The sequence below is a fragment of the Amblyraja radiata genome, chromosome 6 (assembly GCF_010909765.2).
Source record: "Amblyraja radiata isolate CabotCenter1 chromosome 6, sAmbRad1.1.pri, whole genome shotgun sequence".
NCBI classification, from domain to species: domain Eukaryota; kingdom Metazoa; phylum Chordata; class Chondrichthyes; order Rajiformes; family Rajidae; genus Amblyraja; species Amblyraja radiata.
Genome location: NC_045961.1, coordinates 104,095,438 through 104,118,265, shown reverse-complemented (window position 1 = coordinate 104,118,265; position 22,828 = coordinate 104,095,438). Strand labels below are relative to the sequence as shown.

The 22,828-nt window shown below is 51.7% G+C and overlaps 1 protein-coding gene and 1 long non-coding RNA gene across 3 annotated transcripts in view; one reads left to right on the top strand and one right to left on the bottom strand.

Annotated features, from left to right (window-relative positions):
- capn5 (calpain 5) overlaps positions 1–14,810 on the top strand; it is a 61,355-nt gene extending 46,545 nt beyond the window's left edge. Inside the window, exons 5-12 of one of the 2 annotated variants that reach the window (XM_033023384.1) lie at positions 3,358–3,551; positions 4,565–4,642; positions 5,306–5,501; positions 6,888–7,010; positions 7,895–8,091; positions 11,697–11,818; positions 12,739–12,875; positions 14,553–14,810. In XM_033023384.1, the coding sequence (XP_032879275.1) occupies positions 3,358–3,551; positions 4,565–4,642; positions 5,306–5,501; positions 6,888–7,010; positions 7,895–8,091; positions 11,697–11,818; positions 12,739–12,875; positions 14,553–14,735 (1,230 nt within the window). In that variant the 3' untranslated portion in view covers positions 14,736–14,810. The remainder of the gene's footprint in view (positions 1–3,357; positions 3,552–4,564; positions 4,643–5,305; positions 5,502–6,887; positions 7,011–7,894; positions 8,092–11,696; positions 11,819–12,738; positions 12,876–14,552) is intronic. The other variant, XM_033023383.1, reaches the window with a different exon arrangement.
- Positions 1,525–20,943, bottom strand: LOC116974667. The gene is made up of 3 exons (XR_004412412.1): positions 20,753–20,943; positions 15,213–15,218; positions 1,525–1,588 (listed from the first exon to the last, which is right to left on the bottom strand). It is a non-coding gene; the product is annotated as an uncharacterized LOC116974667 (long non-coding RNA).
- Between the last annotated feature and the right edge of the window lie 1,885 nt (positions 20,944–22,828).

Genomic DNA, 22,828 nt, shown 5'->3' with positions numbered 1-22,828 from the left:
CAGCATCTATGGAGCGAAGGAATAGGTGGAGTTTCGGGTCGAGACCCTTCTTCAGAGGTAGAATGAGCATTTTTCCACCACTGAGCCTGTATTCACTGGAGTTTAGAAGAATGTGGGGGAACCTCATTTGAGAGAGTTAGATTTAGCTCCTGGGGCTAAAGGAATCAAGGGATATGGGGAAAAAGCAGGAACGGAGTACAGATTTTGGATGATCAGCCATGATCATATTGAACGGCGCTGCTGGCTTGAAGGGCCGAATGGCCCTACTCTTGCACCTGTTTTTCTATGTTTCTATGGTCTGTCTATGTTTTCTATGAAACACACAGAATAGTGAAAGGCCTAGAATGTGGATGTAGAGAGGATGTTTCCACTAGTGGAGGAGTCTAGGACCAGAGGGCACAGCCTCAGAATTAAAAGACATTCTTCTCGGAAGGAGATGAGAAGGAATTGCTTCAGTCAGAGGGTGGTGAATCTGGGGAATTCTTTGCCACAGATGGCTGAAGAGGCCAAGGCAATAGATATTGTCTATTGAGAGTAGACAGAGTGAAGGGGCTGTCCCACTGTACGAGGTAATTCAAGAGTTCTCCCGAGTTTCCCCTGATTCAAACTCAGAGATTTATGGTAATGGCCGCTCGTAGGTACTCGGGGCTCTCATGGACATTTTTCAACATGTTGAAAAATCTTCACGAGTCTCCCCGAGCTTACCGCATTTCCAGAGTACCGGCCGTTAGCGTTACGAGCCGCTAAGAGATGTCCCGAGCTCCGACGTACCCGCTACGTACATTCTACATGCTTACCACGAGTTTGATTTTTTTTAAAACTCGGGAGAGCTCTTGAATGAACTCGTACAGTGGGACAGGGCCTTAAGATAGATTCTTGATCAGTACGAGTGTCAGAGGTTCTGGGAAGAAGTCAGGAGAATGGGATTAGGAGGGAGAGATAGATCAGCCATGATTGAATTGCGGAATAGACTTGATGGGCTGAATGGCCTAATTCTGCTCCCATCACTGATAACCCGCACGTCTTTGGAGTGTGGGAGGAAACCAGGAATCCCGGAGCAAACCCACGCAGGTCACGGGGAGAACGTGCAAACTCCGTACAGACAGCGCCCGTAGTCGGGATTGAACCTGGGTCTCTAAATTAAACTAAGATATCACACTACAGGTAGAGGGGCATGTAAGAAGGAACTGCAGATGCTGGTTAGCACCAAATGCTGGAGTAACTCAGCGGGTCAGGCAGCAGCTCTGGAGAAAAGGGAGGGGTGATGTTTCGGGTTGGGACCCTCCTTGGGACTGAGAGTGGGGGTAGTGGCACACTGAAGGTAATGGCTGGGGAATATTGGTGTCACTACATAGTCATAGAGTGGAAACAGGCTCTTCGGCCCAACTTGCCCACACCGGCCAACAATGTCCCAGCTACACTAGTCCCACCTGCCTGCGCTTGGTCCATATCCCTCCAAACGTGTCCTATCCATGTACCTGTCCAACTGAGTCCCAGCCTCAACTACCTCCTCTGGCAGCTTGTTCCATACACCCACCACCCTTTGTGTGAAAAAGTTACCCCTCAGATTCCTATTAAATCTTTTCCCCTTCACCTTAAACCCATGTCCTCTGGTCCTCGATTCCCCTACTCTGGGCAAGAGACTATGTGCGTCTACCCGATCTATTCCTCTCATGATTTTGTACACCTCTATAAGATCACCCCTCATCCTCCTGCGCTCCAAGGAATGGAGACCCAGCCTACTCAACCTCTCCCTGTAGCTCACACCCTCGAGTCCCGGCAACATCCTCGTAAATCTTCTCTGTGCCCTTTCCAGCTTCACAACCTGCCTCAATAACTCCCTCTGGCAGCTTGTTCCATATATCCATTGAAACAGCTTCCCACAGGTTCCTATTCAATCTCTCCCCTCCCACCCTTAAACCTATTTCCCCTAGTGCTTGATTCTTCAATCAGAGGTCCTTCTGCAGTTGTACAGAGCCCTAGTGAGACCACACCTGGAGTATTGTGTGCAGTTTTCGTCCCCTAATTTGAGGAAGGACATTCTTGCCATTGAGGGAGTGCAGCATAGGTTTACAAGGTTAATTCCCGGGATGGCGGGACTGTCATATGCTGAGAGAATGGAGCGGCTGGGCTTGTACACTCTGGGGTTTAGAAGGAGGGGATCTTATTGAAACATGTAAGATTATTAAGGGTTTGGAAACACTAGAGGCAGGAAACATGTTCCCGATGTTGGGGGAGTCCAGAACCAGGGGCCACAGTTTAAGAATAAGGGGTAAGCCATTTAGAATGGAGACGAGGAAACACTTTTTCTCACAGAGAGTTGTGAGTCTGTGGAATTCTCTGCCTCAGTGGGCGGTGGAGGCAGGTTCTCTGGATGCTTTCAAGAGAGAGCTAGATAGGGCTCTTAAAGATAGTGGAGTCAGGGGATATGGGGAGAAGGCAGGGACGGGGTACTGATTGGGGATGATCAGCCATGATCACGTTGAATGGCGATGCTGGCTCGATGGGCCGAATGGCCTACTCCTGCACCTATTGTCTGTTGATAAAATAAACTGTGAATTAACCCTTCCCCCTGGTGATTTCATACACCTCTAACATAAGGTTACGTCTCATCCTCCTGCACTCCCAGGAATAGAGTCCCAGCCGGCTCAACCTCTCACTGTAGCTCAGACCTTCTAGTCTTGGCAACATTCTTGTAAATAGAAACATAGAAACATGGACAATAGGTGCAGGAGGAGGCCATTCAGCCCTTCGAGCCAGCACGGCCATTCGTGGTGATCATGGCTGATCATCCACAATCAATAACCCGTGCCTGCCTTCTCCCCATATCCCTTGATTCCGCTAGCCCCTAGAGCTCTATCTAACTCTCTTTTAAATCCATCCAGTGAATTGGCCTCCACTGCCCTCTGTGGCAGAGAATTACACAAATTCACAACTCTCTGGGTGTTAATAAATGTTAGAACGTGGCGCAGCGGTGGAGTTGTTGCCTTCCAGCGCTTGCAGCGCCAGAGACCCGGGTTCCATCCTGACTACGGGCGCTGTCTATACGGAGTTTGTACGTTCTCCCCGTGACCTGCGTGGGTTTTCTCCGAGATCTTCGGTTTCCTCCCACACTCCAAAGACATACGGGTTTGTTGGTTAATTGGCTTGGTGTATGTGTAAATTGTCCCTAGTGGGTGTAGGATAGTGTTAGTGTGCGGGGATCGCTGGTCGTTGCGGACCCAGTGGGCAGAAGGGCCTGTTTCCGCAGCGCCAGAGTCCCGGGTTCGATCCCGACTACGGGCGCTGTCTGTTTCCGTGCTGTATCTCTAAACTAAACTAAGCGAAAAAAAACCTCTTCTCTGCACAAAACTGCAGGTTGAGTCGCCTGCCGAGATGGAGATCCGCTTAAACAGCGGCTTGGTGAAGGGTCACGCCTACGCGGTGACGGACGTGCGCAAGGTGCGCCTTGGACACGGACTCCTCGCCTACTTCAAGGCCGACAAACTCTTCATGATCAGAATGAGGAACCCGTGGGGTCAGAAGGAATGGACCGGCCCCTGGAGCGACAGGCAAGATCCTTTATGGTCACATGTGACAAGTCACGTTGATAGGAGCAGAATTAGGCCATTCGGCCCATCGTCTGCTCTGCCTTTCAATCCTGGCTGATCTATCTCTCCCTCCTATATCCCATTCTCCTGCCTTCTCTCCATAACCCCTGACGCCTGCACTAATCAAGAATCTATCTATCTGCTGACTTCACTGACTTGGCCTCCCCACCCTTCTGTGGCAAAGAATCCCACAGATTCACCACCCTCCGACTAAAGATATTCTTCCTCATCTCCTTCCTAAAAGAACGTCCTTTAATTCTGAAGCTGCGATCTCTAGTCTTAGATTCTCCCCCTAGTGTGAACATCCTCTCCACATCCACTCTATCCGAGCCTTTCACTATTCTGTGTGTTTCAATAGACAATAGGTGCAGTAGGAGGCCATTCGGCCCAGCACGGCCATACACTGTGGTCATGGCTGATCATCCACAATCAGTACCCCCCTTCAATGAACCCCCCCCCCCCATCATTCTTCTGAACTCCGACCCAGTGCCCACAAACGCTCATGATAGGTTAACCAAGATTCAAGAGAGTTTATTGTCATGTGTCCCTGATAGGACAATGACATTCTTGCTTTGCTTCAGCACAACAGAACATAGTAGACATGACTACAGAACAGATCAGTGTGTCCATATACCATTATATAAATATATACACACATGAATAAATAAACTGATAAAGTGCAAATAACAGATAATGGGTTATTAATGATCAGAGTTTTGTCTGAGCCAGGTTTAATAGCCTGATGGCTGTGGGGAAGTAGCTATTCCTGAACCTGGTCGTTGCAGTCTTCAGGCTCCTGTACCTTCTACCTGAAGGTAGCAGGGAGATGAGTGTGTGGCCAGGATGGTGTGGGTCTTTGATGATACTGCCAGCCCTTTTGAGGCAGCGACAAACCTACGCACTCCTGGGGTTATTCTCGTAAACAAATTGAGCCAGAGGGTCGAGTGAGATATTGATGAACATTGTCGTTGCAGCTCGGAGGAGTGGAAGCAAGTCAGCAAAGGCGAGCGGGAATCGATGGGGATGACGGTGCGGGATGACGGGGAGTTCTGGTAAGTGTCTGTCCATGTCCTCTGCACCCACTTCGATACTTCCACGAGTCCCTTGGCTTTGCCCGACTCCTTGGTGTTTTCCGCCGAGCCGCGATGGTCAGGGTCGCCAACTTTCTCACTCCCAAATAAGGGACAAAAGGTCAAAGTGCGGGGACAAATTCCCGACGGCAATTCGTTGACCGACTGGGCCGTGGCTGGGTGAATGATGAGTTGGCCCGGGTGCTGGACTGTACACAAAGCCCAGCCGGCGGGCCAGCTGAGGAGTTTTGGCCCGGGCCGCGCGCCCCGTTCAACTCATGAACCGATGATCGGCCGTGAGAAGGAGGGGTGGTGGTGGTGTCGGCGGTAAGCGAAGGTCCGAAGGTCGGACAGCTGGCCGGGCTGCCGACCGACGGGGCCACGGGCGAGGCGCTGCTGCTGCTGCTGCTGCTGCTGCTGCACTCCATGGGCTGCACTACGTCGGGACGGGTGAGGCGGGGCCGGACGCGGCGCTCTGACCCGACAGTCCCCTCGACCCGAGTAGTAGCGGTCAAATACGGGACAAGGGCGGTCCCGTACGGGACAAACCAATTTAGCCCAATATACGGGACCGTTGGCAACCCTCGTGGTGATCCTTGCGTCCGGTTGCAACGAGTCTCTGACGGGCGTTCGATTGGGTTTCAGGATGTCCTTCGACGACTTCTGCAAGAACTTCACGGACCTGGTGGTGTGCCGTGTCATGAACACCTCCTTCTTCAGCTTCCACAAGACGTGGGAGGAGGCCAGGGTGAAGGGGGCGTGGGTCCGGCACGAAGACCCGCTCCAAAACCGGGCCGGCGGCTGCATCAACAACCGCGACTCCTTCCTGCAGAACCCCCAGGTAACGCGGTCAAACTGCCCCATCGCCCAACCGTCTCGCTCTCTCCCATCCCCCCCACGACCCCCACTCTTTGTCTCTGCGTCACGATACGATAGAACTAGAACAGAATTGTTAATTAAAAGTCAGGCAGAAGAATTCAGTTCAAAAATAGAAAGTATAACAGTTAATCTTACTAGGAGCAGAACCTTATTGGATGGACATGCTGTACAGTTAATATGGGGGTAATGGTCACAATATCCTGTGATGATACTTCCACAAAAGAAGGGCAGTCACGGTGGTGCAGCGGTAGAGTTGCTGCCTTACAGCCAATGCAGCGCCGGAGACCCGGGTTCGATCCCGACTACGGGTGCTGTCTGTACAGAGTTTGCACATTCTCCCCACGACATTCTCAATAGGAATCTGAGGGGTAACCTTTTCACACAGAGGGTGGTGGGTGTTTAGAACAAGCTGCCGGAGGAGGTAGTTGAGGCTGGGACTATCCCAACATTTAGGAAGCAGTTGGGTACATGGATAGGACAGGTTTAGAGGGATATGGGCCAAACACAGGCAGGTGGGTTTCGTGCAGATGGGACATGTTGTTCGGTGTGGGCAAGTTGGGCCGAAGGGCCTGTTTCCACACTTTGAGTCTGTGACTCTTTTTGTCCGTGGACCGACCTTAAAGATGTAATTAGAACGTGAAGAGATTGCTCAGACCAGAATAAATACAGGCATCTGATACTGGCAAGGTTACGTTTCTGGATTGTTATCTGAGGAAGGATGTGCTGGCTCTGAGGAGGATCCAGAGGAGGTTTACGAGAAGGGGAGTTTCAATAGACAATAGGTGCAGGAGTAGACCATTCGGCCCTTCACGCCATTCAATGTGATCACGGCTGATCATCCACAATCAGTACCCCGTTCCTGCCTTCTCCCCATATCCCCTGACTCCGCTATCTTCAAGAGCCCTATCTACCCCACTACATGTTTCCTGAGGGTCCAAACCCTTAATAATCTTATATGTTTCAATGAGATGACCTCTCATCCTTCTAAACTCCAGTATACAAGCCCAGCCGCTCCATTCTCTCAGCATATGACAGTCCCGCCATCCCGGGAATTAACCTTGTAAACCTACGCTGCACTCCCTCAATAGCAAGAATGTCCTTCCTCAAATTAGGGGACCAAAACTGCACACAATACTCCAGGTGTGGTCTCACTAGGGCCCTGTACAACTGCAGAAGGACCTCTTTGCTCCTGTATTTGATTCCTCTTGTTATGAAGGCCAACATGCCATTCACATTTGTGTCTACCTTATTCTGGTAATAATTTATTTTTGGTAAAAAATAATTCCAGCTTCCAGCATGTGGTTGATGGTCAATGTTTTCTCCTGTGTTTGACCCTCTCCCCGTCCAGTATGTGTTTGACGTGAAGAAGGACATGGATGAGGTGCTGATGTGCCTGCAGCAGAAGGACGTGCGTTACTCTCGGCAGCAGGGCCGTGGCGAGAAGCTGTCCATGGGCTTCGAGGTGTACAGGGTGAGTGAGCGGGCTGGGCGGAGCCGTTAGTGCCAGCACACGAAAGATGGCCGCAGGTGGTAACACTGGATGTGTACTGGCATTGTGCCGGTCCCTTGCCAACTAGTTTCAAAGATACAGCGCGGAAACAGGCCCTTTGGCCCACCGAGTCCGTGCCGACCAGCGACTATCCTACACACACTAGGGACAACTTTACATTTACACCAAGCCAATTAACCTACAAACCTGCACGTCTTTGGAGTGTGGGAGGAAACTGGAGCACCCGGAGAAAACCCACGCAGGTCACGGGGAGATCGTACAAACTTCGTACGGACAGCACCCGTAGTCTGGATCGAACCCGGGTCTCCGGCGCTGTGAGGCAGCAACTCTACCGCTGCGCCACCATTCCGCCCATAGTTTAGTTTAGTTTAGAGATACAGCGCGGAAACAGGCCCTTCGGCCCACCGGGTCCGCACCGACCAGCGATCCCCACACATTAACACTATCCTACACACACTGGGGACAATTTTACATTTACACCAAGCCAATTAGCCTACAAAACCGAAGATAGACACAAAAAGCTGGAGTAATTCTGCGGGACAGGTTGTGTCTACTTTGGTGCCTTGTCTCGGTCCTGGCCCAGTTTAGAGATGTCTCGGTCCTGGCCCAGTTTAGAGATGTCTCGGTCCTGGCTCTGTTTAGAGATGTCTCGGTCCTGGCTCTGTTTAGAGATGTCTCGGTCCTGGCCCAGTTTAGAGATGTCTCGGTCCTGGCCCAGTTTAGAGATGTCCTGGCCCTGTTTAGAGATGTCTCGGTCCTGGCCCTGTTTAGAGATGTCTCGGTCCTGGCCCAGTTTAGAGATGTCTCGGTCCTGGCTCTGTTTAGAGATGCCTTGTTGCCGGCAGGTGGAGTTGAACCGTGACTATAGGATGCACACCATCCAGGAGAAGGTGGCCAGCTCCGTCTACATCAACTCCAAGACCATCTTCCTCCGCCAGGAGCTGCCCCAGGGCCGTTACGCCATCATCCCCACCACCTTCGAGCCCGGCATCACTGGAGAATTCCTGCTCCGGATCTTCACCGACGTGCCGTCCGGCTTCAGGTAAAGACCACCAGTTTGGTTCTTCTTCTTATTCCTCCATTTCGTGCGTTTGCCTCATGAGCCGTTGTCTCTCGTGCTTGAATTGGCACTGAAGTTTCTGCAAGGAATCCTGCGACTGGGATAGCTGCATTTCCAGACCTCCAGGTGGGACCACAGTGAGGAGGGGGGAGGAGATTTAATAGGAACTTGAGATTGGGTAGAGTCTCTTGCCCAGAGTAGAGGAATCAAGGACCAGGGGAAATGGGTTTAAGGTGAAGGGGAACCTGAGGGGTAACTCCTCATAACTACATTTTGTAGTAAATGCCTACTATTTTCTGTGTGCTTAAGCAAAGCAAGAATTTCATTGTCCTATACAGGGACACATGACAATAAACTCACTTGAACTTGAACTCACTTGAACTTGAACTGACGGGTGATGGGTCTATAGAACAAGACAATAGGTGCAGCAGTAGGCCATTCGGCTCTTCAAGCCAGCACCACCATTCAATGTGATCATGGCTGATCATCCCCAATCAGTACCCCGTTCCTGCCTTCTCCCCATATCCCCTGACACCCCTATTTTGAAGAGCCCTATCTAGCTCTCTCTTTAAAGTATCCAGAGAACCTGCTTCCACCGCCCTCTGAGGCAGAGAATTCCACAGACTCACCACTGTCTGCGAGAAAAAGTGTTTCCTCGTCTCCATTCTAAATGGCTTACCCCTTATTCTTAAACTGTGACCCCCGGTTCTGGACTCCCCCAACATCGGGAACATGTTTCCTGCCTCTAACGTGTCCAAACCCTTAATAATCTTATATGTTTCAATAAGATCCCCTCTCATCCTTCTAAACTCCAGAGTATACAAGCATAGCCGCTCCATTCTCTCAGCTTATGACAGTCCTGCCATCTCGGGAATTAACCTTGTAAACCTACGCTGCATTCCCTCAACGAGCTGCCAGAGGATGTAGTTGAGGCTGGGACTATCACAAAGTTTAAGAAACATTTGGACAGGTACATGGATAGGACAGGTTTGGAGGGATATGGGCCAAATGCGGGCAGGTGGGCCGGTGTGGGCAAGTTGAGCCGAAGGGCTGGTTTCCACACTGTATCACTCTATGACCATGGGCCTCATTTGGGATGTGTTGCTTGGTGTTCCCCAATGGTCCTTTAGTTTAGTTTAGTTTAGTTTCAGGCTGGAAGATTGCAACCTTCACCTGGTCCTCCCTGTTTCGACGAATGCAATCGACCCGGCGTGCACGATCAAATAGAACAAGTTGTCCTACAACTTTAGGCTGTGCACGCCACACACAAGAAGAAGTAGTAGAAGTTTAGTTTAGAGATACAGCGCGGAAACAGGCCCTTTGGCCCGCCAAGTCAGTGCCGACCAGCGATCCCTGCACACTAACACCACTCCACACACACCAGGGACTATATTTTACATTTACACCAAGCCAATTAACCTACATACCTGTACGTCTTTGGAGTGTGGGGGGAAACTGAAGATCTCGGAGAAAACCCACGCAGGTCACGGGGAGAACGTACAAACTCCGTACAGACAGCACCCGTATTCGGGGGCGAACCCAGGTCTCCGGCGCTCTACCGCCACGCCGTCGTGACCGCCACGTGATCCACGTGTCATGGTGAATCAGGCGGGGGCTTGTACATGTTGCTCCATATGTCCCTTGGAACACGTGACACCAACATGTTTAGCTCTTCACGCAACATTCCACCTGCTTCCTGTTTTAGTTCCTGAGGAAACGAGATCGCTCCACTGTCAGAACTGTTTTATTTATTTTACAACGTTCTTACCCACCGACAATATCTTTGGGCCTTAGAGATACTGCGTAGAAACAGGCTCGTCGGCCCACCAAGTCCACGCCAGCCAACATGTCCCATCTATCCTCACCTCCGTTAAAGGCTGTATCTCGAGGCCAGCAGCATAATCAAGGACCATTCTCACCCCGATCATTCCCCTCTTCCATCAGAAGTGTGAAAACGCACACCTCTAGATTCAGGGACAGTTTCTTCCCAGCGGTTATCAGGCAACTGAACCATCCTACCACAACCAGAGAGCAGCGCTGAACTACTATCTACCTCTTTGGTGACCCTTGGACTATCCTTGATTGGACTTTGCTGGCTTTACCTTGCACTAAACATTATTCCCTCATCCTGTATCTATATACTGTAAAAGTCTCGATTGTAATCATGTATTGTCTTTCCGCTGACTGGTTAGCACACAACAAAAGCTTTTCACTCTACCTTGTATTCCACTGTATCTGTGGAATTCTTTGCCACAGAAGGATGTGGAGGCCAAGTCAATGGGTGTTTTTTTAAGACAGAGATAGATAGATTCTTGATTAGTACGGGTGTCAGAGGTTATGGGGCGAAGGCAGGAGAATAGGGCTGGGAGGGAGAGATAGATTGAATGGCGGAGTTTAATTGATGGGCCGAGTGGCCTAATTCTGCTCCAGTCACTTACCACCTCATGACCTATCTCTGTATCATCTGCAAACTGAGCCACAAAGCTTTCAATCCCCCTGGTCCAAATCATTGATATACCCTGGTGTTGTTAGTGGGTCCCCATCAAGATGTACACTGACTGTTCTCCATGGATTAATTCAAGAGAAAGTTAGATTTAGCTCTTTGGTCTAACGGAATCAAGAGATATGGGGAGAAGGCAGGAACGGGGGAGGTACTGATTGGGGATGATCAGCCATGATCACATTGAATGGCAGTGCTGGCTCGAAGGGCCGAATGGCCTACTCCTGCACCTATTTTCTATGTATCTATGTAAACCTGTCCTATCCGTGTACCCGTCTAACTGTTTCTTAAACGGCCCTTCCATAAGCTAGGGTACTGTCCGATTCACCTCTACCCCATTGTGGACATTGGACTTTGTCTGTGGAACTGATGCGCTACATTGCTGAGAACTATATTCTGTATATTGTACTTGAGTTTGACTTGATATGCATTTGTGTATGATATTATCTGATTTGGCTGGGTAGCGTGCAAAGCAAAGCTTTTCTCTGTACCTCAACAATAATCCTAATTTGAGGAAGGACATTCTTGCCAGTTTGGGAGTGCAGCGTAGGTTCACCAGGTTAATTCCCAGGATGGCGGGACTGACATATGATGAAAGAATGGATCAACTGGGCTTGTATACACTGGAATTTAGAAGGATGAGTGGGAATCTTATAGAAACATATAAAATTCTTTAGGGATTGGACAGGCTAGATGCAGGAAACATGTTCCCGATGTTGGGGGAGTCCAGCACCAGGGGTCACAGTTTAATAAGGGGCAAGCCATTTAGGACTGAGATGAGGAAAAACCTTTTTCACGCAGAGAGTTGTGAATCTGTGGAATTCTCTGCCACAAAAGGCAGTGGAGGCTGGTTTACTGGATGTATTCAAGAGAGAGTTAGATTTAGCTCTTGGGGCTAACGGAATCAAGGGATATGGGGAGAAAGCAGGAATGGGGTACTGATTGTGGATGATCAGTCATGATCATGTTGAATGGTGATGCTGGCTGGAAGGGCCGAATGGCCTCCTCCACCTGTTTTCTATGTTTCTGTGGTTTGTTTCTATGTCTCTGTCTCTATGTTTCCATGATTGTTTCCTTGTGTCCACAGGGAGCTGACGTTGAACGAGCCACCTCGTACGTGCTGGTCTGGGATGTGTGGTCATCCCCAAGTGGTCACCCAGGTTCATGTTGTCGCTGCCAACGGTCTGGCTGCCCAGGACGGCACCACAGGTACTCGGGCAACATCTGCCCACCAAACACCCCCCTCACCTGTCCACCTCTCACCTGACACACCAAACACCCCCCCTCACTTGTCCACCTCTCACCTGACACACCAAACACCCCCTCTCACCTGTCCACCTCTCACCTGACACACCAAACACCCCCCTCACCTGTCCACCTCTCACCTGACACACCAAACACCCCCCTCACCTGTCCACCTCTCACCTGACACACCAAACACCCCCCTCACTTGTCCACCTCTCACCTGACACACCTAACACCCCCCCTCACCTGTCCACCTCTCACCTGACACACCAAACACCCTCCCTCACCTGTCCACCTCTCACCTGACACACCTAACACAGGTAACCCGAGCTTTCCCATCTCCTCCCAGTTCTCCCACCAGTCTGACTGTCTCCGACTATATCTTTCTACAGTCCAAAGAAGGGTCTCGACCCGAAACGTCGCCCATTCCTTCTTCTCCAGAGATGCTGCCTGTTCCGATAAGTCACTCCAGCATTTTGTGTCTACCTTCGATTTAAACCAGCATCTGCAGTTCTTCCCTACACATGCAGTGTGGAAACAGGCCCTTCGGCCCGACTTGCCCATGCTGACCAACAGAGATCAACGTTTCACGGCCCGTGACCGCCACCTTGTGGATATTCCCATTCACTGCATCTCTGTCCTTGCCTTGAGGTGTGCGAAGGAACTGCAGATGCTGGTTTACACCCAAGATAAGACACAAAATGCTGGAGTGACTCAGCGGGACGGGCAGCATCTGTGGAGGGAAGGAATGGGTGACACTGCAGGTCGAGTCTGTATTACCCGACCCCCCCCCCCTACAATCAGTGTGAAGCAGGGAGGGCCCTGAGCCTCTGCAGCCCGGTGTAGTTCTGTATACTGATGATGTCCCTCTGTGCCTGTGGCAGGAGCTGATCCCTATGTGATTATCCGGTGCGGGAGACAGAAGGTTAAGTCTCACATTCACAAGAACACCTTGAACCCAGAGTTCAACGTGAAGGGAATCTTCTACAGGGACAATGCCAAGTCTGCCATCCACATCGAGGTAAGAATCAACTGCCCCCCTCTCTCCCCCTCCCCCTCCCTCTCCGCCCCTCCCCCCCCTCTCACTCTCTCTCCCCTCTCTCTCTCTCCCCCCCTCTCTCCCCTCTCTCTCCCCCCCCCCCCTCTCTCTCCCCCTCTCTCTCCCCCCCCCTCTCTCTCTCCCCCCCTCCCCTCCCCTCTCTCTCACCCCCTCTCGTTCTCATCTCTCCCCCCCCTCTCTCCCCCCTCTCCCCTCCCCCCCCTTCCCCCCTCCCCCTCTCTCTCCCCCCCCCTCCCCTCTCTCTATCCCCTCTCTATCCCCCCTCTCTCTACTCCCCCCTCTCTCTACTCCCCCCTCTCTCTCCCCCTCTCTCTCCCCTCTCTCCCTCTCTCTCCCCCCTCTCTCTCCCCCCCTCTCTCTCCCCCCCTCTCTCTCCCCCTCTCTCCCCCCCCCTCCTCCTCCCCCCTCTCTCCCCCCCCTCTCCCCCCTCCCTCTCTCTCTCCCCTCTCTCTCCCCTCTCCCCCTCTCGCTCCCCCCCCTCTCTCTCTCCCCCCCCCCTCTCTCTCCCCCCTCTCTCTCTCTCTCCCCCCCTCTCTCTCTCTCCCCCCTCTCTCTCTCCCCCCTCTCATCTCCCCTCCCTCTCCCCCCCCTGCTCCCCCCCCTCTCCCCCCCCCTCTCACCCCCCCCCTCTCTCCCCCCCTCTCTCCCCCCCCTCTCTCCCCCCCCTCTTCAGCTCGGCCCCCCCTCTCCTCTCCCCCTTCTCTCTCCATCCCCCCTCTCCTCCCCCTCTCCTCCCCCCTCCTCTCTCCCCTCTCTCTCCCCCCTTCGCTCGTCTCCCCCCTCTCTCCCCCCCCCCCCTCTCCCCCCCCTCTCCCCCCTCTCCCTCCCCTCTCTCCCCCCTCTCCCCCTCCCCTCTCTCCCCCCTCCTCTCTCTCCCCCCCCCCCCCTCCCCCCCCCCCCCTCTCTCCCCCCCTCTCCCCCCCTCTCCCCCCCCTCTCTCCCCCCTCTCCCCCCTCCCTCTCTCTCCCCCTCTCTCTCCCCCTCTCTCTCCCCCCCTCTCCTCCTCTCCCCCCTCTCTCTCCCCCCCCTCTCTCTCGCCCCCTCCTCTCCCCTCTCTTCAAGCTCTCCTGGAGGAGTCCATTGACCGAGCCTCTCTCTCCCCCCCCTCTCTCCCCCCGCCTCCCTCTCTCCCCCGCCCGCCTCTCTCCTTCCCCCCCCCTCAGCTCCCCCCCCCTCTCTCCCCCCCCTCTCTCCCCCCCGCTCTCTCGCCCCCCTCTCTCATCCACCCTTCTCTCTAGCTACAAGGATCCCCCTCTCCTCTCGCCCCCCTCTCTCCTCATCCCCCCTCTCTCAAGCCCTCGTCCTCCCCCAGACCCTCTCCTCTCACCCCCGCCTCTCTCGCCCTCCCCCTCTCTCTCCTCTCCCCGCCTCGTCTCTCGCCCCCCCCCCTCCCCTCCCTCCCAAGATCCTCCCCCCTCCTCTCCCGCCCGACCCTCTCTCTCCCCCCTCTTCCTCTCTCCCCGTCCCCTCATTCTCTCTCCCCCAGTCTCTCTGCCTCCCACCTCTCATCGCCTCGCCGACCCCCGCTCTCTCTCCCCCCCTTCTCTCCACACCCCTCTCTCCCCCCCCCCTCTCCCCCCCCACTCTCTCCCCCCTATTGGAGTCCCACATTGGAGATGTGTTTTGTGTTTTGTGCAGATCTGGAACAGCAACGTGTTTAAAGACCAGTTCCTGGGCCAGGTGACGATCCTGGCCGACCCTGGTGACCTCCAGCCCCATCACACCCTCCACCTGAGGGACAAGGGCAACAGGCAGGACAACGACCTCCCTGGGACCATCAACGTCAATGTCAGCAGCAGCAACGAACTGGCCAGCATCTAACCCTCTCCCCTCTGCTGGTGGGGAGAGTAGGGGAAGGGTGGGGATGGGGAGGGGAGTGGATAGAATCGTAGAGTCGTACAATACAGAAACTAGCCCTTCGACCCTCCTTGCCCACACCGACCAATGTGCCCAATCTACACTAGTCCCAGGTAGACAAATGCTGGAGAAACTCAGCGGGTGCAGCAGCATCTATGGGGCGAAGGAAATAGGCAACGTTTCGGGCCGAAACCCTTCTTCAGACTACACTAGTCCCACTTGCCCGCCTTTGGCCCATATCACTCTAAACAAGGGTCTCGACCTGAAACGTCACCCATTCCTTCTCTCCAGAGACGCTGCCTGTCCCGCTGAGTTACTCCAGCACTTTGGGTCCATCTTCAGTTTGAACCAGCATCTGCAGTTCCTTCCTACACATTCCCTTCTCCGGAGTCTGAATCCGTGACTTCTCTTGAAATACGAAACCCACCTCCCTACCTCCACCCCTACCTGTACCTTGTGTATTGTGGTCTCCCCCCTCTCCCTGCCTCTCCCTCTCCTATGCAAGCCTGTCTCTGATCCAGGGGTAGGACATCTCGTTGGGACCACAGGAGTCTGGGGGAAGCCATTTTACGATGCACTGACCTCTTTATTTGGGTGCGCGGTGCGTAAACGACCCTCTAGACCAGTCTGAAGAAGGGTCTTGAGCCGAAACGTCACCCATTCCTTCTCTCCAGAGATGCTGCCCGTCCCGCTGAGTTACTCCAGCTTTCTGTGTCCATCTCCGGATATTCTTAACTCAAAGGAATATTCCGAGGACTTTTCCTTAAACCTCGCCACTGATTTTTTTTTATAAATGCTTTTTTAAAACATAATTTTTTTAATAAACTGGGGAGGGTTGTTTTACTGACCAATGAAAGGGCAGTAAACAGGCTTGTGGATGGGTTTGTGGTGTCCATGGTGACATTTGGGGGGAGGTGATGGGATGAGTTTTGTGCATCGAACCTGTGCCTGGAAGAATGATGAGTCAAAACTGAGCATCTTCTAAACCCCCTGCACAACAGCCCCTCCCCACCTGGCCAGCACCAGGGCCCGACCCACCCACATGGACATGGTCATAGTCAAGTCTCCCGGCCATAACCTGAGTTACTCCAGCACTCTGCGTTGGAGCCTCTGGTCGCCTGGGATTGGTGGATTCCACATCACGGCCCTTCCTGGGATTGGTGGGATCCCAAATCAACCCTGGCCGGGATTGGTGGCATTTCCATTGCCCATTCTGTGATTGGTGAGAATTTTGACTTTCCCTTTCCCTGCGATTGGTGGGACTCCCACTACACTTCTCTGTGATTGGTGGGGTAACCACTTTCCTTTCCTGTGATTGGTGCATCTCCAACTTCTCCTTCCCTGTGATTGGTGGATCTCCCTCCTCTTTGTGATTGGTGGATCTTCCACTATCTTTCCCTGTGATTGGTGGATCTACCTCCCCCCCCCCTCCCCTCTCTGTGATTGGTGGGTCGTGTCCATACATCGGCCCCATGGCTGGGGAAGTCCATACATTCCCCCAGTGACACTAATGTCCCGCTGAGTGACTCCATCTATGTTAATACTGGGGCGGTGAGGGTGAGTTTGCCCGAGTCAGGAGGTTATCTATGTCTCACTCAGATAATAGACACTGTCCCCCCCCCCCCCCCCGCTCTCTCTGTGGCCTTCAGTAGGTTTTTTTGGGGGGGGGGCTTGTGGACCCCATCAGTCCGTACAAATTGCAACTGAACATGGATGATGGAAACGTAACAAATTACGTGCACTAAAGGCCTTAAAAGTTCTGTGACCTTAAACCTCAGAGCTCAGCATGTTGACTTGCTGGACACACAATGCTGGAGTAACTCAGCAGGTCAGGCACCTGGTCAGACGGAGAAATCTCTGGAGAAATGAAGTGCTGTAATTGTCATCCCAGCGAGCATTCTAAGCTTTGTGGCATCACTTGGCGTACCTGCTCACTGCACTGGTCTTCACATTGATGCTGATCTACTTTGTCAGGTCCCTTGCACATTTGCTGATGGGCCTTGGAACGTGACTTTTTTTAACTGAGTCTGCTCCATTCAAAAAACGTTCTTCAGTTTAGTGTTGAGATACAGCGTTGGAAACCGGCCCTTCATCCCACCGTGTCCACGACGACCAGCGATCCCCGTACACGAGCATCGTCCTGCGCCCGCTAGCGACAGTTTACAGTTTTACCGTAGCCGATTAACCCACAAACCTGGAGTGTGGGAGGAAACCGAAAATCTCGGAGAAAACTCAAAACGGTCACGGGGAGAACGTGCAAACTCCATACAGACAGCACCCGCGGTCAGGATCGAACCCGGGTCTCTGGCGCTGTTAGGCAGCGACTCTACCGCTGCGCCACCTTGCCGCACCGTTTCGGCTCAGGACCTTTCTTCTGACCGACTCGAAACGTCACCGATCCATGTTCTCCACAGATGCTGCCTGACCCGCTGAGTTACTCCAGCACTCTGTGAAACGTCACCTATCCATGTTCTCCACAGATGCTGCCTGACCCGCTGAGTTACCCCAGCACTCTGCGTCTTTGCCTCCGATGAGGTCATTCTGTCGTTTACCAATGTCCGTCGAAATATTATTCCCTGAATATCTCCCGTGTTTATAAGCTGCTTGGAGCATCCTGTGTAAAGTGATAACATGTATGTTACATATAACTGTGGTATGTTTGCTTGTGTGCCATTAGACACTCATTTGTCTAGCCAAGGTTATGTGGGACGTGTAGCTGGGCAGGTAGTCAACTTGACCTGCGCAGATCTGACAGTATCTCCTGCAAACCCTTCACTGAATCGTAAGACATTGACTGAGAACCACTGATAGCCTTCCAGTACAAGCCACTTTCCTCATATGCTGAGAGAATGGAGCAGCTGGGCTTGTACACTCTGGAGTTTAGAAGGATGAGAGGGCATCTCATTGAAACATATAAGATTGTTAAGGGTTTGGACACGCTAGAGGCAGGAAACATGTTCCCGATGTTGGGGGAATCCAGAACCAGGGGCCACAGTTTAAGAATAAGGGGTAAACCATTTAGAACGGAGATGAGGAAACACTTTTTCACACAGAGAGTGGTGAGTCTGTGGAATTCTTTTCCTCAGAGGGCGGTGGAGGCCGGTTCTCTGGATACTTTCAAGAGAGAGCAAGATAGGGCTCTTAAAGATAGCGGAGTCAGGGGATATGGGGAGAAGGCAGGAACGGGGTACTGATTGGGGATGATCAGCCATGATCACATTGAATGGCGGTGCTGGCTCGAAGGGCCGAATGGCCCCCTCCTGTACCTATTGTCTATTGTCACTTGGGACAAGTTATTAATTAGTTTCGAGCTACAGCATTGGAAACCGGCCCCGTTGACCCAGCGAGTCCTCACCCCTCACCCCTTCACTCCAATTCTACGTTATCCCATGTTCTCAGCCACTCGTGAGTGACAGGGGCAGAATGAGGCCATTCGGCCCATCAAGTCTACTCCGCCATGATCCATATCCCTCAATTCCCTGCATATGCGAGTGCCTATTTAAACAACATTTAAATGCCACTGTGCCACCGTGCCTCCCGATTCTGGAATCATTTGCACCATCAGCCATAGAAAGTTTACAATCAGTGCCTATTAAGATGAGGAAAAGGTTTGACTATTGATTTCACCAACTTCAAGTAGCCCCCGTCTCCCCACCCTTTCCCAGCCTATACAACAAAGTCGTCTTGTTGAATCTCATTGTCTGTAACTGGTTTTCCCCTAGCTCACTCACAGCTAACAATGGCATATCTCCTTTATCATCATTACTTTATTGCATATCTTTCATTCATTTGTTCCGTGTCTCTCCACATCACCATCTATATCTCTCGTTTCCCTCTCCCCCCCGTCTCTCAGTCTGAAGAAGGCTCTCGACCCGAAACGTCACCTATTCCCTTTTCTCCAGAGATGCTGCCTGACCCGCTGAGTTAATCCAGCTATCTGAGGGATAAATACCTTATTGTTAACACCTTTAGATGAAAGCAAGATATTAAGATTCCTTTAAAAATATATAGAAATCACAATTTCACACAATCTAGCAACATTTGCTCTGTTGTTAACACTTGGACTGCAGTTTGTGACACTATTGCTTAGTTTGGACAAGACACAACTTCAGGGCAGCTAATGGTAAACACACAGAACAGTGAAAGACTTGGATAGAGTGGATGTGGAGAGGATGTTCCCACTAGTGGGAGAGTCTAGGACCAGAGGTCACAGCCTCAGAATTAAAGGACGTTTTTTTAGGAAGGAGATGAGGAGAAATTTCTTTAGCCAGAGGGCGGTGAATCTGTGGAACTCTTTGCCACAGACGGCTGTGGAGGCCACAAGTCAGTGGATATTTTGAAGGCTGAGATAGATAGATTCTTGATTGTTACGGGTGTCAGGTTATGGGGGGAAGGCAGGAGAATGGGGTTAGGAGGGAGAGATAGATCAGCCATGATTGAATGGCGGAGTAGACTTGATGGGCCAAATGGCCTAACTCTTCTCCTATCCCTTATGAATTTGTGATAATCAGGAAATGCCTGACCCAAAGTGACTGGGAATGTCAAAAGGAGAGCAATGTTGTCATCTGCTGGTGGAGTCTTGCCACTGCAGCCTGCTATTTCATGTGCTATTTTCCTGCACATTCAGTGTAGGATGAGGCAAGGAGACACTGTAGTCACAAGGAACTGAAAGATGCTGGTCTATATAAAAGGACAAGAAGATTTGAGTATAGGAGCAAAGAGGTCCTCCTGCAGTTGTACATGGCCCTGGTGAGACCACACCTGGAGTATTGTGTGCAGTTTTGGTCTCATTTGAGAAAGGACATTCTTGCTATTGAGGGAGTGCAGTGTAGGCTCACCAGGTTAATTCCCGGGATGGCGGGACTGTCATATGCTGAGGGAATGGAGCGGCTGGGCTTGTATACTGGAGCTTAGAAGGATGAGAGGTAGATCTTATAGAAACATATAACAATATTAAGGGATTGAACAGGTTGGATGCAGGAAACATGTTCCCAATGTTGGGGGAGTCCAGAACCAGGGGTCACAGTTTAAGAATAAAGGGTAGGCCATTTAGAACGGAGATGAGGAAACACTTTTTCACCCCGAGAGTTGTGAATTTGTGGAATTCTCTGCCACAGAAGGCAGTGGCGGCCAATTCACTGGATGTTTTCAAGAGAGAGTTAAATTTAGCTCTTAGGGCTAACGGAATCAGGGGATATGGGGAGACAGCAGGAACGGGGTACTGATTGGGGATGATCAGCCATGATCACATTGAATGGCGGTGCTGGCTCGAAGGGCTGAATGGCCTCCTCCTGCACCTATTGTCCATGTTTCTGTGACGTACGGTGCTGGACTAACTCAGCGGGTCAGGCAGCATCTCTGGAGAACGTGGATGGGATGTCCATGCTCAGCTTGCACAAATTGTGGATGAGACGCCAAGACAAGGTGTTGGCCGCTCGCTCAGAGTGGTCTTGCGGCTACGGCAACGGTTCGAGCGGCCCATCTCACCCATGCTGTCCACGATGCCCCGTCTAAGCCCCTCCCATTTTCCTGCATTTGACGCATCATAGAATCATAGAGTGATACAGTGTGGAAACAGGCCCTTCAGCCCAACTTGCCCATACTGGCCAACATGTCCCAGCTACACTAGTCCCACCTGCCTGTGCTTGGCCCATATCCCTCCACACCTTCCTATCCATGTACCTGTCTAACTGTTTCTTAAACATTGGGATAGTCCCAGCCTCAACTGCCTCCTCTGGCAGCTTGTTCCATACACCCACCACCCTTTGTGAAAAAGTTACCCCTCAGGTTCCTATTAAATCTTTTCCCCTTCACCCTGGAGTCTCGAAACCTTTCCTATCCAACTACCTGTACAGGTGTATTTTAAATGGTGCTATACCACCTGTGCCAACTACCTCCTCTGGCAGCTCGTTCCATACACCCACCACCTGGTCAATGAAGATGCTACCCCTCAGGTTCCTATTAAATCTGTTCCCTCTCACCATAAGCCTATGTCCTTGATACCCCTACTCTGGGTCAAAGACTCTGTGCACTCGCCCCATCTATTCCCATTCTGATTGTATACACTTCTGTACACCTCAATATAGAATCCCTTGCCACAGACGGCTGTGGAGGCCATGTCATTGGGTCTTTCAATGGCGGTGATTCACAGATATTTGATTAGTACAGGTGTCAGGGGTTATGGGGAGAAGGCAGGAGAATGGGGTTAAGAGGGGTAGATATAGATCAGGTATGATTCAATGGCAGAGTAGACTTGATGGGCTGATGGGCCTGAATCTGATCCTATCACTTGTGAACATGATACAGCGCGGAAACAGGCCTTTCGGCCCATCGAGTCCATGCCGACCAGCGATCACCCCATCCACTAGCATTATCCTACACACTAGGGACAGTTTACAATTGTACCAAAGCCAATTAATCTACTGACCTGTATGTCATTGGAGTGTTGGAGGAAACCGGAGCACCCGGACAAAACCCACGCAGGTCACGGAGAGAACGTGCAAACTCCGCATGGACTCCGGACCCGGGTCTCTGGCGCTGCCAGGCAGCAACTCTACCACTGTGCCACCCGTACCTGAAACCTCTTCCGGGTTTTTGGGGAAGAAGTAGAGGGCTTCAATGTAGGGGACAATCTTCCAATGCTGGCCATGGCTTCTCACAGTCAGACTCCAGCAGTTACTGCCTCAGCTTTGACAAGCTCCCAGGCCTTGTACACAGGCAAAAACACCCCCGCACTATGCATGGAAACTCAGTGAATCTTAATGTTCTACCGAGCTGTGGCATATTAAAGTGTTTTAATGTGTATTTTATATTATATGAAGGTTACACTCCAGTTAAGAAATAAACTATGAATACAGTTTTGAACTGGACTCGTTTCTTGGCATTTAACCTTACTAACACATTAGTTTAGTTTAGAGATACAGCGCGGAAACAGGCCCTTCGGCCCACGGAGTCCGTGCTGACCAGCGATCTCAGCAGACTACGGAGGCCATTTTTAAGACAGAGAGATCTTGCACACACACCAGGGACAATTTACACGTACACCAAGCCAATTAACCTACAAACCTGCACGTCTTTGGAGTGTGGGAGGAAACCGAAGATCTCGGAGAAAACCCACGCAGGGGAGAACGTACAAACTCCATACAGACAGCGCCCGTAGTCAGGGTCGAACCCCCGGCGCGGTAAGCGTTGTAAGGCAGCAACTCTACCGCTGCGCCACTGTGCTGCCCTTGGAGAGAGGGAATAGTGGGCACTATAGCCAGTGGGCAGAGGGAATAGGGACATACAATGAGTGTGTGACAGCACTGGGCCTGTACTCGCTGGAGTTCAGAAGGATGAGTGAGGACCTCATTGAAACTTCACCAAACAATGAAAGGCCTGGATCGAGTGGATGTGGGGAGGATGTTTCCACGAGTGGGGGAGTCTAGGACCCAGCCTCAGAGTAAAAGGACGTACCTTTATTTTTCAATTCAATTCAATTCAATTCAATTCAATTCAACTTTAATGTCATTGCATAAATACTGAGTATGGGTACAACGAAATGCAATTTTGCGTCAGTCCGTAGTAGTGCAATATAGAAATTTAAAAAAAAGAAGATACAGAATAATCAAAAATACAGAATAATTAAACAATGGGGACGGAGGGACCGGAGGAATCTATCGGCGGGACTCCGAGTTCAGCAATGTGATGGTATAATTGTAGAAGCTGTTCCTCATCCTACTGGTACGAGACCTGAGGCTCCTGTACCGTCTCCATGATGGGAGGAGGGCAAACAGTCCATGATTGGGGTGGGAGGGGTCTTTAATGATCTTCCCAGCCCGTCTCAGACACCGTTTTCGGTGGAGGGCATCCATGGCAGGGAGCGGGGCACCGATGATGTGCTGCGCGGTTTTCACCACCCGTTGTAGTGCCTTCCTGTCCGCAACAGTGCAGCTGCTGTACCATACCGTGAAGCAGGTGGTCAGGATGCTCTCGATGGTACAGCGGTAGAAGTTGGTCAGGATCTGGGGGGACAGGTGGGCTTTCTTGAGCCTCCTCAGGAAGTAAAGACGCTGCTG